The 16379-nt window shown below is 43.5% G+C and overlaps 1 protein-coding gene across 1 annotated transcript in view; it reads left to right on the forward strand.

Moving 5' to 3' along the window:
- KIAA0586 (KIAA0586 ortholog) overlaps positions 1-16379 on the forward strand; it is a 311131-nt gene that overhangs the window by 62651 nt on the left and 232101 nt on the right. The window contains exons 11-14 of the mRNA XM_030214301.1: positions 4169-4395; positions 5976-6048; positions 9979-10239; positions 13531-13708. Of these exons, the coding sequence (XP_030070161.1) occupies positions 4169-4395; positions 5976-6048; positions 9979-10239; positions 13531-13708 (739 nt within the window). The remainder of the gene's footprint in view (positions 1-4168; positions 4396-5975; positions 6049-9978; positions 10240-13530; positions 13709-16379) is intronic.

Raw genomic sequence — 16379 nt, forward strand, 5'->3', positions numbered from 1 at the left:
TTACTGGCTTTTAAGAGAATTACTGTCACATCTCATAATACAACCCTTTATAGACAGTGATGTCACTGCAAAGCTGTATTCACTATCTCCCCATTCTCTCTGGGGGTGGGGCAAAACCTATTCGTCTGGACTGGTCTAGCAGGATCCAAGGAAAGGAAATTAACAGGTAAAGCTTTAAGTTTCACCTTATAAAATTACCTTGCACAGAAGGTACCTGTGGTACTTTTAACCATATCATTGTATGTGACAGAGTGAACAAGTTCAGAGTGGATTTGGTTAGGTCATAGGTGGAGTTCATTTTATTCACATACTTTACATGATAATATTTATGCCTTCTTGGGATAAATGTAAGTATCAGCCTCTTCAACATTAGACACAATTTCTGTAGGATTTATGCTAGTATTTTATAATGATACATGTGTCTCTAGGTTAAAAATAGGTTCCTTCTCCATATCTAGCTTTTTATGTTTAAACAATTTTTTATTTAAAGATATATCAACAATACAATAGCAGCAACTAAACAGTCTTTACAATACAAGATGAAGTAATCGCGGGAGGATTGTGAAAAATTACAAGAGGACCTTACGAGACTGGGAGACTGGGCGTCTAAATGGCAGATGACGTTTAATGTGAGGAAGTGCAAAGTGATGCATGTGGGAAAGAAGAACCCGAATTATAGCTACGTCATGCAAGGTTCCACGTTATGAGTCACGGACCAAGAAAATGATCTAGGTGTCGTCGTTGATGATACGTTGAAACCTTCTGCTCAGTGTGCTGCTGCGGCTAAGAAAGCAAATAGAATGTTAGGTATTATTAGGAAAGGAATGGAAAACAAAAATGAGGATGTTATAATGCCTTTGTATCGCTCCATGGTGCGACCGCACCTCGAATATTGTGTTCAATTCTGGTCGCCGCATCTCAAAAAAGATACTGTGGAATTAGAAAAGGTGCAGAGAAGGGCGATGAAAATGATAAAGGAGATGGGACGACTTCCCTATGAGGAAAGGCTAAAGTGGCTAGGGCTCTTCAGCTTGGAGAAAAGGCGACTGAGGGGAGATATGATAGAGGTCTATAAAATAATGAGTGGAGTTGAACGGGTAGATGTGAAGCGTCTGTTCACGCTTTCCAAAAATACTAGGACTAGGGGGCATGCGATGAAGCTACAATGTAGTAAATTTAAAATGAATCGGAGAAATTTTTTCTTCTCTCGACATGTAATTAAACTCTGGAATTCGTTGCCAGAGAATGTGGTAAAGGCGGTTAGCTTAGCGGAGTTTAAAAAAAGGTTTGGACGGCTTCCTAAAGGAAAAGTCCATAGACCGTTATTAAATGGGCTTGGGGAAAATCCACTATTTCTGGGATTAGCAGTATAAAATGTTTTGTACATTTTTGGGATCTTGCCAGGTATTTGTGACCTGGATTGGCCACTGTTGGAAACAGGATGCTGGGCTAGATGGACCTTTGGTCTTTCCCAGTATGGCAATACTTATGTAGTTATGTAATCTCATTTTGCAAAACCCAATATATTCCCCCCTTCTTCCCCCACCCTCCCAAATACAATTATTTATTTATTTATTTATTTGCACCTTTATACCCCATGTTTTTCCCACAGTTTTGCAGGCTCAAAGTGGCTTACAATGTACTGATAGGCTATCGCCAGATCAGCGGGGATACGGTTACAATTAAATTTGGTAGAATGGAAGAAACAGGGAAAGGAGAAGAGAGTCTAAAATGGTCCGCAGACAAGTTGTTAGGAAGGACTTCAGGTTATATAATGAATCCTTGGAGTAGGCTGAACCTCTGTCGGCTGGAAGCGATGTAAATGGACCGGACACACCAGGATGACCTTGCATGATGGAAATGGAGTTGAAATCCGCTCCTTTATCCATCCACATGATAGCAGCCAACAAGCCTGCCAGAATGAGAGAGCTCTTCGGCTGTAGGTCCACTGCACAAGGGGAGTTAACTTGTGTGTGAGTTAAGTCTACTACTACTACTATTTATCATTTCTATAGCGCTACAATGCATACACAGCGCTGTACACTATACACAAAAAGACAGTCCATGCTCAAAGAGCTTACAATCTAGATAAGATAGACAGAACAATTAAGGGTAAGGGAATAGGTGAGGTTAAAGGACAGGGCAAGTGAGTAGTGGTTAGGAGTCAAAAGCAGTGGTAAAGAGGTGGGCTTTAAGTTTGGACTTGAAAACGGCCAAAGACGGGGCTAGACGCACAGGCTCAGGAAGTCTATTCCAGGCGTGAGGTGCAGCAAGACAAAAGGAACGGAGTCTAGAATTAGCAGTAGAGGAGAAGTGGACAGATAAGAGAGATTTATCTACAGAATGGAGTACCACAGTCAAACAATATCTTCAAATCCCATATGGTGTGGAAAATTCTTATTGACCAAACTGTATTGACCATGACAAAATGTCCCATGCAATACTTATAAAGCATTAAGAATAAGGTTTCTCCCTCAAGGACTCAAGATCTGTAAATAAGGATCCCAAAGCATTACAAATCTGTCTGCGTTTGGGGGACTCCTTCGCCTCTTGGGCCTCCCAAGTTATCAAAAGGTGAACCTGGTTCCTCCAATGCCAGAACGCCGGGGGAGGGGGGGTCAGGAGTCGTCCAATACTACAAAATGACTTTCCGAGTCAGGCACAGTTTGCGGCACAAGTGGGTAGCATTTCTAGTCAACGACCTGTAGGCTCCAGGCATATCTAGCTTTTTATACAATTACCCTGCGCAAGAGCATTGGTTCACTATATGAAAAGAGTACCCCACATTACCAGTCCATTCAACTCTTCATTTCCTTTTTTCCTAACAGTCAATCCAGTAGCGAAAAGAACTTTATCAAACAGGCTAGCACATTACGTATCCCACTGCTTTGTCCTAGTAGGACTGCTGAATATCACAGTGGAAGCATAACAAGTCAGGGTCATAACAATCACTGATTGCCCATGTCTGCACCCAATCCAGTGAAGAACATGGCCATCCATTCACACCTTTACATCTCAATACTGTCCAGACATGTCTCAAAGTAAATGTGAATTTGGATGGGGTATTCTACAAGGTCTTTTAAATTAATGGTCACCCCCCCAACACAAACACAATGCTGAAGATGCTGCAACCAGTTACTAAATTTAGGGGGCAGTTACTTTTTCATATGGGAAATATGGGTGTCAGATAACTTTATTCCTAAATATATGAAGTAATAATTTAAAAACTGTTGTGACTAATATTTTTTTATTTAAAGATAGAATCCCTTCAGTGTGACATGTATGCAGTAATAGAGGATATCAGTTTACTAAGTTTGAAGGGGACTGCAAATCTGTATCAAACAATATCATAGTAGTAATAGTAACATACATACGATAAAGCAAAATGCTTGCCAGTTAGTTTCATGGAGTGTCCATGAGAATTATAAGGTAACTTATAATTGGTAAGCAAGTTTTTAAAATTTATTTTAAATAACATTTCTCACATCTAGCACAAAGTTAAAGTATAGAACTTAATTCCAGACAATGTGGTTAATGCTCTTATCATAGCTGAATTTATAAAAGATTCAGACAAGTTCTCAAATAACAGGTCCATTATTAACTGTTAGCCAGAAATAAAAGTAAACATTTAGAGAAAATATATTGAGGGATCAATGTTCAAAGTCATGACCACTACATAAAGATAAGCAGATTTATCCGCTTATATTTTGCCGGATATGCAATGGCCTTATCTGTTCAGGTAGGACCGCTGAATATTTAGTTCTAAACTTAAGTGGATAACTTACCCATTTAAATTTAGGACTGCTATTTATGTAGTCTCTCTAAATGGATAAGTTTATCCAGACAGCAGCTGAATATTGTAGCTATCCAGATAAAATTTGACCCTCCCTCAGTTCTTCGGCCCCTTTTTAATGTTCACTAAATTTTGGCCGTATATTGTTTCTTGGCCACATTTTAGCTGACACGTGCCTGAATTAAAAAAACAAAAAATACCCCAGGTGGTTACCAACCAGTGCTGACTCCAAAAATGTTTTTGAATATGGACCATATAGTTTTGTTGTGTATATTTCACAGTTGACTTGGTAATTGAAAGAACTACCTAAAGCATACTAGAAGCATTTTTTTTTTTAAATGTTGGCTTACTTTAATCTTTCCTTTTATATTTCAGACTAAAGAGCCAGTTAAATTGTCTGCTCTTGGTAATGCTGACCATATTTCTAAACCATCTCTTCTGCAAACAACAAAAGCCCCAAAGTCCATGTTTGAGGATGCTGAAAGGATTTTACGTGACGTTCAAAATAGTAAAAAAATCCTTGAAGAAAACCTGGAAGCTATCATTCGTGCAAAAGATGGAGGTGTGATGTATTCATTGCTCAGTGCCCTTTCCACAAACAGGTGGGAGTCTGTTCCTGAGGACCATGGGCTTCATCCAACCTTGGTGACATGAAAGACAGAACAAACTCAGCTTTGGTTCTATACATTCAAAACTGTCTCTCTTTTTCAGTACATGAGCAGTGCCAACTCTTGCAAAAAACATCCAGTAGTGACTTGGGGACATTTAAAACATGTTCCTGAACAGTGAGCAGTGGAGATATTAATAGATGGATAGATATTGTTGGGTGAAAAGTTCTTGGCTTAGCCTTCAGAGCTCAATGTACTGATAGGCAAACTGTGGTTTTGGAGTGCTGTGCTGATTTTACTTAACTTTTCATCTCAGGTGAAGTCCTGTTTACTTAAAATGGCTTTGAGAAAGGAGGTGATAGTTGTTGGGAGTGACTACCACCATATCCTCTGCTCTTCTGCTGCGTTATGAATTCCTTCTGTCCTTGGTCCTTCCACAGCAACTCCTGCTTTCCATGTCCTGCTTTCCAGTTCCACCTCGTGTCTTGGTCTCGTGCTAGCATTGCCATAGGAAGTCCTTAGTCCAGTGGTTCCCAAACCTGGTCCTGGAGGCACCCCAGCCAGTCAGGTTCTCAAGATGTCCACAATGAATATTCATGAGAGAGATTTGCATGCGCTAAGCATACAAATCTCTCATGCATATTCATTGTGGATATCCTGAAAACTTGACTGGCTGGGGTGCCTTCAGGACCTGGTTTTGGGAACCACTGCCTTAGTCCCTTCTTTTCCTCCAGTATTGCTACAGTGAGTGTTGCCCAAGCCCCTCTTTCTCCACTGTCCTTTTGTGCATCATCAAAGCCAGCAATCCCTGCTAGCCATGCCCCTGTTCTTGTCTCAAGAACAGAGACAGAGAGAAATGGGTATGGTTACTTAAGAGAGTAAAATAGGGCTGTAGAGAGAGATTGAAAAGTAAGAAATTCTGTTATGGAAGAAAAGTTCAAATATTTCTCCAAGGACAAATCCTTATTCAGTTACTTTTATTTGCCTGTTATTTTCCATCTGTTTTTACAGTTCACTGCTCAATATTTTTATGAAAACTAACATAATTATTTATTGTCTCTGATGTCCTGAACTGACTAAGAATCCTGGTAGTTTGTGTGTTGGGTGTGTGGGTGCTTTCTAGGAACTGTGGGACCACTGAGAGTGTGGCCCAGGTAACCTAGAAATCACCGGGGAATACTTTCAGACTGGGACCCAGTTGGCGGAAGGAGAGTGCTAATGTAGAGCACAAGCGGCAAGTGCAGGTGGACCTGAGCTGTGCTGGAGTAGACTCTCTAAGTGGCCACAGGGATAACCACAGGTGGGTGATAGGCGTTCCATGACAATGGTCATGTGCACCTGCCTATTGCTTGAATTCTATGCACAAAGATTAGAAAATGTAGTCTAGATGGATACTTTCATTCACTTCCCAGATGTACTGACTCTTTTCCAGGAGTGCATCTGAAAGTAGGCACATTTATCAGAGTAGTTTTCAGACAGCTGATTAATTTCAAATATATTTTTTTGTATTTTACTTGGATAAATCACTTTGAAAATTGTCTTCTTCAGAGGACTGTATATTCTCACTGTTGTAGGGATGTAGCAGAGGAAGTTCGCATCCAGAAAACAGTTGATTCTTGGATTACTGCAATGAGTATGGAAATCCAGGTGGGTGCTTCAGTATGAAACCTTTAACTACTTGACCAGATCTGCTAGTATTCAGCTTAATAGGATTTTTGCTTAGCAATGATAGCTGGAAACTTTCCCACTGACAGTCATCTCTTTTGCCCAACAGTTCTTCTTTCTCCCTTTTCTCCAACAGTTCCTTCTTTCCCCTTTTTCTCCCAGCTCATTTGGAACCAGTGCAGAAATCCTAGAGTCCTGAGCCTTATTTCACAACTACCTAGGGATTTTCCCCCTATTTTGATTGACCCACCCTCTCTCACTGTTCCTAGTCTGGCCACTGCAGTAGTGATCCTGAAGCTGGAAGCTGACCTTCTGGAACCTTGTGTCATAGGCTCTAAGTTTGGCCACCAAGTGTTACCCTTATTGGTGACCACAACTCCCTTTCCCCACCTCCTAGGCCAAGGATCAGCCCATGGTCCCTTTCATTTGGCCCCTTTCAGGGGCATTTTCGAAAGAGGGCGGCACCCATCTTCCGACACAAATTGGGAGGTTTATCTATTTATTTTAGATCATTTATACCCCGCTTTTTGCCACGTAAAGCAGCCCCAGAGCGGCTTACAATGAACTAATAAATACAATGACAGTTGAGAGGGTGGAAGGGAAGGGTATGTAAATATAATATTTAAACAAATAAGCAGCAGGCAGGGAAAAGAAAGCAAAAAGAAGAGAAAGCAAAGGGTAAAGAGAGTCCAGAATCAGATCTTGACTCGCCGAGAAACAGTAAGCCGATTTTGGGCGCCCTCAATTGCAGTCCTTCACGGGGACGACCAGAGTTTACGGAGGTGTAGCAAAGGCGGGACTGGGGCGTGCTTAAGAGATGGGCGTCCTCGGCTGATAATGGAAAAAAGAAGGGCGTCCCTGATGAGCATTTGCTTGACTTGGTCCATTCTTTTTCACGACCAAGCCTCAAAAAGGTGCCCAAACTGACCAGGTGACCACCGGAGGGAATCGGGGATGACCTCCCCTTACTCCCCCAGTGGTCACCAGCCCCCTCCCACACTAAAAAAAAAAATTAAAAACAATTTTTTGCCAGCCTCTATGCCAGCCTCAAATGTCATACCCAGCTCCATGACAGCAGTATGCAGGTCCCTGGAGCAGTTTTAATGGGTGCAGTGCACTTCAGGCAGGTGGACCCAGCCCCCCCCCCCCCAATACCTGTTACACTTATGCTGGTAAATGTGAGCCCTTGAAAACCCACCCGAAACCCACTGTTCCCATATGTAGGTGCCCCCCTTTACCCCTTAGGGCTATGGTAGTGGTGTACAGTTGTAGGGAGTGGGTTTGGGGGGCTCAGCACCGAAGGTAACGGAGCTGTGCACCTGGGAGCAATTTGTGAAGTCCACTGCAGTGCCCCCTAGGGTGCCCGGTTGGTGTCCTGGCATGTCAGGGGGACCAGTGCACTACGAATGCTGGCTTCTCCCACGACCTTGGATTTGGTCATTTTTGAGATGGGTGTCCTCGGTTTCCATTATCGCCGAAAACCGGGGACGACCATCTCTAAGGTCAGCCATCTCAACATTTAGGTCGACCATCTCTAAGGTCGACCTAAATGTTGAGATTTGGGCGTCCCCGCCCGTATTATCGAAACGAAATATGGACACTCATCTTGTTTCGATAATAGTGGTTTCCTCGCCCCTTCATGTGGCCGTCCTGCGGGGACTCCCTCAGGAAAACTTGGGTGCCCCGTTCGATTATTACCCTCCACGTCTCTCTTAAAATTGCTTGCCTACCCTTCTGCTAGTGTTAGAGTACTTCACATGGGAGATGCTGAAAAGGTTAGCACAATTTGGGGAGGCTAACCATTTTAATTAGATGAACTCTTTCTAGCAGGGAGATGATGTAGAGAATATTCAAACTGTGCCAACACTGGTGGATAATTGAGTTTCTAGAATAAAATGAGCTTGTTGAGAACTTGCACACCAAGATAACAAGAGCTAGAACTGAAAGCACCACGATATCCCTGTAGTCAGTCCCACTGCTAATATTTGTGATTTGTTATAGTTAAGCTTGAAGCCCATTCAAGCATTATTGTGGAGCAATATGCAGGCTTTCCTAACAAATAGTATAGCATCAACTGTATAAACAGTATTTTTTGTTCTTTTCTTGAGAATCGAAACCCATGAATATTGGGATAGATGTAGTTTGTGGGTGAAGGCCTCCAGTGCAACAGACACTGAATTTTGAGGTCCTTTTTTGGCTGGAACTTAACTAGGTCCAATGCTTCCATAAAATGAGCTAGGCGGTTGCTAAGGGTGCCAGGATTCTGTGGGGCAAAAAAGGCAGATATTTTTAATTTCCTGCTTTCCATTCCCTTCCTTCCCTCCCCCTCCCACTCATGGTATTACCGTGTTAGTATAGAGAGGTGAGGGTGGGCAGGGAGAGTGAGAGCCTATTTAAGGTGGGGTGAATAGAGTAGAGTGGGAAGGTAGGGAGAGAGGATTTGGTATGCGGGCGTGAAGTAGGAAAGAGGACCTAGGATGGCAGAATAAGGGACTGGAGCCTGAGCAGGTGAGGGAAAGGGAAGGAGCTTGAACTGGTGAAAGAGTGTCAGGCAGAAGAAAGCAGATGAGGACTGGGAAGAGAATGCGTGTAGAAGGTGGAAAATGGGAGACTTGAGGAGTGGATGAAAGATAGAATAGGATACAGGAAACTGGGGAAGGATTACATAGGAAATAGGACTGGGGGAGGAGGTGAGAGAGTAGAAGGGATAGACCAAAGAGAGATAATGAAGCAAACAGGAGAGCAAAGAAGCAGAAAATGGAAAGGAGATCCTGAAAAAAGAGAAGTAGGAAGGCACTTTAAGCAAAAAAGAGACCAAAACCAATGTGATTACAAACTGAAATTCCCCCCCAAAAGTTATTAAACACTTATTTTAAATTTACTTATTTGAACACATTAGCATTGGGAATGTACATCTTCGATGTCCTTGTATTTTGCTCAGTAGGGAAGGAAATGCATTAATTTTTGCTCCTTTCTTTCTAGTGTTGCAGTACATACAGAACATGATTTCTTGGGTGTGTCTATTTCTAATGTGTGCTTGCTAATTTATTGGTGATAGGCTCCAGGTTTTCAGAATAAGCCGATCCAGCTTTAGATTTACCGCTTGTGTGCATGGGCTTGTATTTTTAGTATGTATTTATTTATTATTAGAATCTTGATAGGGAAATCAAAACTACTGGTTACCCCATGCGGTGGGGGCAAGATCGAGGGTTCACATGGGCACCTAATAATCTTACACTGGCTCTGGATTTGAGTGCTGTTGAATAGGGAACATTCACATTGGTATCAGTGAGGAAATGGTAGTATAACAACCTTTGATAAAACAGTAAAATTTAACTTTCTGCTAAAAAAAAGCAACCTGTCCATCTCTATGGATAATCTGTAGCTGTTTTGGGATTAGAATTGGTTTATCTGCTCCATATTGGTCGAGGATCCAGCAGCGCTTTGGTGCCATTTAGCAAAAGATTTCTTAAATTGGATGTCAGAAACTGAAGGGAGGGCTTCTGTTTGCATAACATGTTCTGATACCCATCATGTTCACTGACTTACCTTTTAATATTGACATCATCTTTAATATTCGTGGGTGCTGCAGTCTTTATCCTGGGAGTGGTGTACCTCTTGTAGCCGTGTCTGAGCTTCTTTAAATAATCATTTTCATATTATCAGACTCATGTGGAGTAAATAGAGTTTAGGAGTCCTTTTACAAAGGTGCGCTAGTGTTTTTAGCGCGCACTAAAAACGTTAACGCGCCTTTGTAAAAGACCCCCTTAGGTTGCCATACAGTGGAGGGAAGCGTTCCATTGTAGACATCTGAAACACAATTGAGACTCCATGCTGGCAACAGTAAATTCTCTCTTCCACTTAAACAACCTACATTGGAAATTGTTTCATACTTCTTTGTTTTATTTTTAGGATGAATTGGCAAGAAAGGATTTTGAAAATAGGAATTCTAATCAGAAGGATCATGTGAGTTCTGTAATGAGGAAAGCACAGAACACAAAGGGTATAAAGATTAATCAGGAAAGAAAAGACCAACAGCCTCCAAAGAAAACGGGGCTAGTTGCAAGAAAACCCTTCTCTCGAGACACTTCCAGGGAGACATCTGCAAGACAGCTCAGTGTGAGAAGAGAGAGCCAATTTCATCCTGGGCATAAGAAAGATGAGAGGTCAAAGGTGAGAAAATGCCTCCATAATATTACAAAAGAAGCCATACTCCAGAGCAATCATTTGTCACTGTTGTTGTGTAGTGATGGGCTGATTTTCCACAAAACAAACATCATGTAGATTTTGAAACTAGTTCCAAGATAGCCTTTATGACTAGTTTGCCCAGAAGTTAGCTGAAGCCTTTATGATCACAGGAAACACACCGGTACTTGGTACTATAATCTTACCATAACAAGCATTGTAGCAATTGCTTGCTAATATGCTGAAGTCTTGTTTTAGTTACCTGTGAGAGACCATCGTTATGTGCTTGTCCAAGTGTTTGTTATAGTGTGGCAGTTGTGTATGACATGAATTGCATTTGAGTGGCAGAGTTGGAATGTTGGGGGACAGGCAGCACTGTACTCCTGGGTTATATGTCATCTTAACATCTCACGTAAAAATACATGTAGCCATTAACAGAAAGTGTTGTCTCAGTCTTAAGGGTGAAATAAGTACAAATAAATACATTAAAAAAAATCTTAAGTTTGCAGCAGACATGTGTATGAAACAGCTCTACAGAAATGAGGACAACATCTGGAAAGCTGCGTATGCTAATTCCCATAGTTTGAGAAATAAAGGTTCTGGATCTAGAGGTTATGATGGAAGGGGCTGACTTGGATTTAGTGGTGGTCATAGTTGTACTGGACTATAATTTATTGAGGAAGGACAGGGTAGGGAGAAAGGGAGAAGGAACTGCATTATATGTTAAATATCATAATAAAGCGACAGAATTGCAGGACACAGGGTAAAGTACTATGGGTTAAGCTGGAAAGAGGAAATGGTGCGATATATAGGGCTCTTTCACAGGAAAAGTAAATGAATGAATATTTAATTGTTATTCTCACAATATAGCTACAAAAGAGGAGGTACTACTAATAGGTGATTTTAATATGCCAGATGTTGATTGGGGTATCCCTGTTGCATGGTCTTATAGAAGTAGGGAGATTCTGGATTCCCTAAAGGGAGAGCTATTGCAGCAGTTGGTAATGGAATCCATGTGGGTGGGAGCATACTGGTCCTGATGCTTACAAATGGGGAGAGTATTTCTGATGTTATAGTAGGTGATCATCTAGTATCCAGTAATCACCAGATGGTGTGGTTGTATATTAAAACAAACAGAGAGGGTTTGTCAAGTCTAGAAGCTTCACTTTTTATTCAAAAGGTTTTGTTTGTTTATTTTAAAAATGGGGAATACCTCAAGAAGTTGTTAGCTGGGTTGTTAAAGGAAGTGGAAAAACAATGGCAAAACTGAAAGGAGCTATTTTAAGGGTTGGAGATTTAGGATTATAAGGGACAATTCTGTAACTTGGTGCCACAAATTTGGCGCCTAGATGCAACACACCGATTGGCTGATGATCAAATTCTCCAGTGCTGTAAAATTAGTGCCAGAACAACACGGGTAATTAAAGCTCTGATGATCAAAACTAATAGCATGCAAATTTATGCATGCTATTATTTTTATCATGGGGGGACTTCTGCAGGAGGAGTCCCACCTGCACGCAAGGGGCTGCCCCTAAACCCACTCACCCCTCCCCGGACAAGTTATGCTGGTGGCCCAGTGGGCTACCTCCCACCCCCCAGACACAGGGGCCTAGAGATCCGGTGGACCTCCAGTCTCCCGACCCCCACCCTAACCACAACACCAAAAAACTCTTCCTGATGACCCAGTGGGCAACCGTACTCCCACCCGCCCTGGTGTTCTAGCGCCTCCCCCCTGTACCTTAAAGAGGGAGTAGCACTTTCTCCTTCCAGCGCTGCCTCCAAAATGGCTGCACCCAGCCTAGTGCTCTCTGTCCAGGGGGATTGGGGGCTTCTGTCTAAGGGGAGTTGGGAATGTCGCTAGACCATCAGTGGGGCTTCTTTCTGGGGGGGTTAGGGGGGCTGGAGATCCCCTTGTGTCCAGGATGGGATGGGGGGGCCTGCTAGCATGCAGATGCATGCTGGACAGGGCTCCCCATTCCTCCCCAATGCTTTGTATGCCCTAACACCAGATCCAAGCTGGGGTAGGGTTTGCCACAGCAGCAGCACCCTTGTTTGGCACACTACCTGCTGATCATTGGGGAGGAATAGTTAATGCCTGTTTAGCATCCATTTGCATGCTACTTGCAGTCAGAGCCAGCGAGCTTGTTTTATGCGCTCGCCAGCTGTGATCATGGGGCGGGAGCATACGCGGGCGCTAGTATGGCGCTAATAGCATACGCGGGCGCTAGTATGGCGCTAATAGCATCTAGTGCCTGCGTTTGCTTCTGGTCATCTGCCCTTGAGTGCTAATTCTTGAACAGCATTTGGGCACCCAGTTCCCATTGTAGAATATTAATGTAAGTCGACATTACCTGCCTACATTCAGGTTAGCTCATACCTTAAAGTATTCTGGAAGTTAAGCATGTAAATGTTGGACAGTCTTACGCCCCACCCATGCACCTTCCCCTGTTCATGCAAGTTATAAAATACCGCTTGTCACCCAGCTAGCACTTATGTGTGTAACTGTAACAGTCACATTTGTAAGTACTCGTATTTTATAATGTGCACTGTAAGTGCCAGGGCAAAGAATTAGGGAATAGTGTAATAAAACTGCCAACCCGTGGGCCCCTGTCTGCTATGCCTCCAAGTCATTCCATTATGTTTTTAGTCTAGACCAGGGGTGTCCAACCTCGGCCCTCAAGGGCTGCAATCTATTCGGGTTTTCAGGATTTACACAGTGCATATGCCAGAGATCTGTTTGCATGTACTGCCTCCATTTTATGCAAATTTATGTCATTCAGATTCATTGTGGACATCCTGAAAACTCCACCTGATGAAGGCAGAGGTGGTGGACACCCCTGGTCTAGACTATACCAAGCTTGTAACCCTGCTAATCTTGCAGTCAGAGAGTAATAGACAACATTAGGCATCTGTAAGCCTCCACAGTCTTTAGGAAGCTGCAAGGCAGATACATCTTTTTGTTAGGAAAGTAAATAAAAGTAGGAGCTAAAAAGGTCACCTTGGTTTTCAAAAATAGTAGCTGAAAAGATAAAGGAAAAGAGGCTAGCTTTCATAAACTACAAGAGATTGCAGAAAGAGGAAGACAGACAACAATATCTGGAAAAAATGCAAATATGCAAAGTGAAGAAAAAATAGCCAGTGTGGTAAAATAGGGGGGCAAAACATTTTTTAGATATGGTAATGATGGGAGGAATAGCTAAAATGGCTAACTTGATTGAATATATCAACTTGTCTGCTATCAGTTTTCTATTATGTGTTTTTCTCTGTTTCTACATGCAGGTCCCTCTACCAACACCGGAAGGAGCCCTGTCCAGTGAAGAATTTCTTTCACAGGTGTATGGCAAAGCTATTTATCAGGGTCACCGCAGAACTCTTAAAAAAGGGCCATATCTTCGAGTTAATTCCCCTTCCCCTAAATCCAAACTGCAGAGGCCAAAAGTGATAGAGTATGTTAAAGGTAAACTGAAATATACAATGTGTCAAGGAGAGAAATGTGTAATTTCTCTCTTATTCTCATGTTTTGCTCTTCTAGTATTCTTTGTTATTTATGTAATTCACTTAAATTTAGACTTCTGCTCCTATTCCCAAAACCTTTACTGATGTCTTTCAGTATATTGACAGTATTTGCATTCTGGGTAGAGCTGCCACATCACTTTGGTTACAAATAAGTAGATTGATTTGCACCCTTATGCATTTTGAAGGTACCCTGTTTTGCAAAATGAGATTTGTATAATCTATAAAGGTCTTCATTAAATGAGATCTGAGCAGGATGATATATTTATTGGTATGGAGCAGCTATCTTTTATTCTCCCAGGACAAGCAGGCTGCTTGTTCTCACATGTGGGTCGACGTCCGCATTTTTCACCAGCAAAATTAAAGGTTTTGCCAGAGTTTTCTGGTGCACGTGCAGCACTCACCATGCATGCGCAGACGACTTCCCGCCCATCGTGTGAGCGTGCCTCCTCAGTTCTTTTTTGTCCGCGACAAGGTGACAGGATTTTTTCTGCTCTCCTCATTCTTGTCCGAGGAACAGAGTCTGACGACTATTTCTTTTATTTCTTTTTTTCTTTGTCATTTTCTTTAAAAAAAAAAAAACAAAACTTCCCGTAGTTACTTTTAGTATTTTTTTCTCTATTTTAAATTTACTTTCTTTTCGAAGGCCACGCGGTCGGGATTTCTCCCTTTTTGTGCCCTTCTCTTTTATGTCACAATTGCATCGTTTGATTTCGCTGAAGCTGTCATCGAAGACACCCAGTGGCTTCAACGTTGTACGCGGTGCAACCAGACTATCTCGGGTACCGATACCCACGCCTGGTGTATCCAGTGCCTTGGGCCCGACCATAGCCCAGCCGCTTGTAGTCTGTGTCTTTGTATGAAGAAACTGACCCAAGCGTCTCGAGAAGCCCAACGAGAAAAACGTTTTGGGGCTCAGTCCGGTCCTTCGACATCGATATCAACATCGATACCGAGGTCAGCAGCATCGACATCGACAGGAGCATCGGTGTCGGGAAGAAAGGTAATGGCTGCTGAGAGACCAACTTGCGCTGGGAGCAGTGAGACGTTGAGTGGGTCTCCACCTGCCTCGAGGCCTCCTGTTATGCAGGCTCCTGGTCCCGAGGAGATGTGAGGATTCCATGTCCACCTAATCGGTACCGAGGAGTCTCAATGACGGGCGTCGAGCGAAGGCGAAGAAGCACCGTCATCGTTCTCCTTTGACACACGATACCGGGAGCTCCGGGGCGTCGAGAGAGTCTGCACCCAAGAAGCGTCTGTGCCGAGAGGATCGCTCCACCTTGATACAAGAGGTGCCGATGCATCGGTCTCCTAGCAGCCCGGTACCTGCTCCCGAGCCTCTACGGATTCTGACACCGCCTCTTCCACCGACCCCGCAGCCTTCTCCAATGGCGGCTCTCGACGAGCACATCCGGGCCTTGATTCCAGAACTGGAGGGACTGCTACGACAGTCAGCTTTGGTGTCGGGGGTGCTTGCACCTTCTGTACCTGCTGCTGCAGCGGTGTCTGGCCGTTCATCTGAAGTGAGGTCCCTGACCGCGATGCCGCTTGCAGCATCCACGTCAGCTTCCACCCAGGTCGACTCCCCTTCGACGTTGGTGGAGGCAGTTTTGCCGCAGTCAGACCGGGCATCGGCCTCTCGACATCGCCATAGAGGACATTGTTCCTCGGCATCGAGGCAGGTCCAGTGTCGAAGCACCTTAACTCAGGTTTTATCAAACACTGAGCAGGAGCGTTCGTGGGAGTCAGATGGGGATCCCAGGTACTTCTCTTCTGATGAGTCCTTTGGGATTCCCTCTGATCCTTCCCCTCTGCTAGAAAGGAGTCTGTCTCCACCGGAGAGTCTGTCCTTTTCCTCTTTTGTCCGGGGAAATGGCTACGGCTATTCCTTTCCCTGTGAAGGTTGAGGATGAGCCCAGGACTGAGATGCTCGAGGTCTTGGATTATTCTTCTCCACCTAAAGAGGCTGTCACAGTACCTCTGCATAAGGTACTGAAGGAAGTCCTTATGCGAAACTGGTCAGCCCCTCTGTCTGGTCCCGTGGTCCCAAAAAAAGCTGAATCCCAGTATCGGATCCACAGTGAACCTGGGTTGATGACATCTCAGTTACCCCACAATTCCATGTTGGTGGACTCCGCCCTCAAGAGAGCCAGGAGTACTAGAGACTATGCTTCGGCGCCCCCAGGCAGAGAAGCTAGGACTCTTGATTCTTTTGGAAGGAAGATGTATCAGGCCGCTATGCTCGCAGCAATATCCAGTCATACCAGCTCTTCACGAGCGTACACTTGTGGGACTCGATACGTCAACTGCCCAGCTTGGTCGATGCACTCCCTATGGAGCTGGCCGAGCCTTATCGCCAGGTGGTCAGGCAGCAGAAGATGTGTCGCAAGTTCCTAGCCAGGGGTACTTTTTTTTAAATTTTTTAAATTTATATGAAGTCTTTATTAATAAATGATACATTCTTCCAACAGTACAATCAGTAATATTCATACCGATTAAAACATTATATAATGACAGAGGTATTAAGTTACAAATCAGGTTTCTCCAAACAATACTAAGATCACGGGCCAGGGGTACTTTTGACACTTTTGACGTGGCATCCAGGGTCGCTGCTC

Source organism: Microcaecilia unicolor, chromosome 9 (genome assembly GCF_901765095.1).
Source record: "Microcaecilia unicolor chromosome 9, aMicUni1.1, whole genome shotgun sequence".
NCBI classification, from domain to species: Eukaryota; Metazoa; Chordata; class Amphibia; order Gymnophiona; family Siphonopidae; genus Microcaecilia; species Microcaecilia unicolor.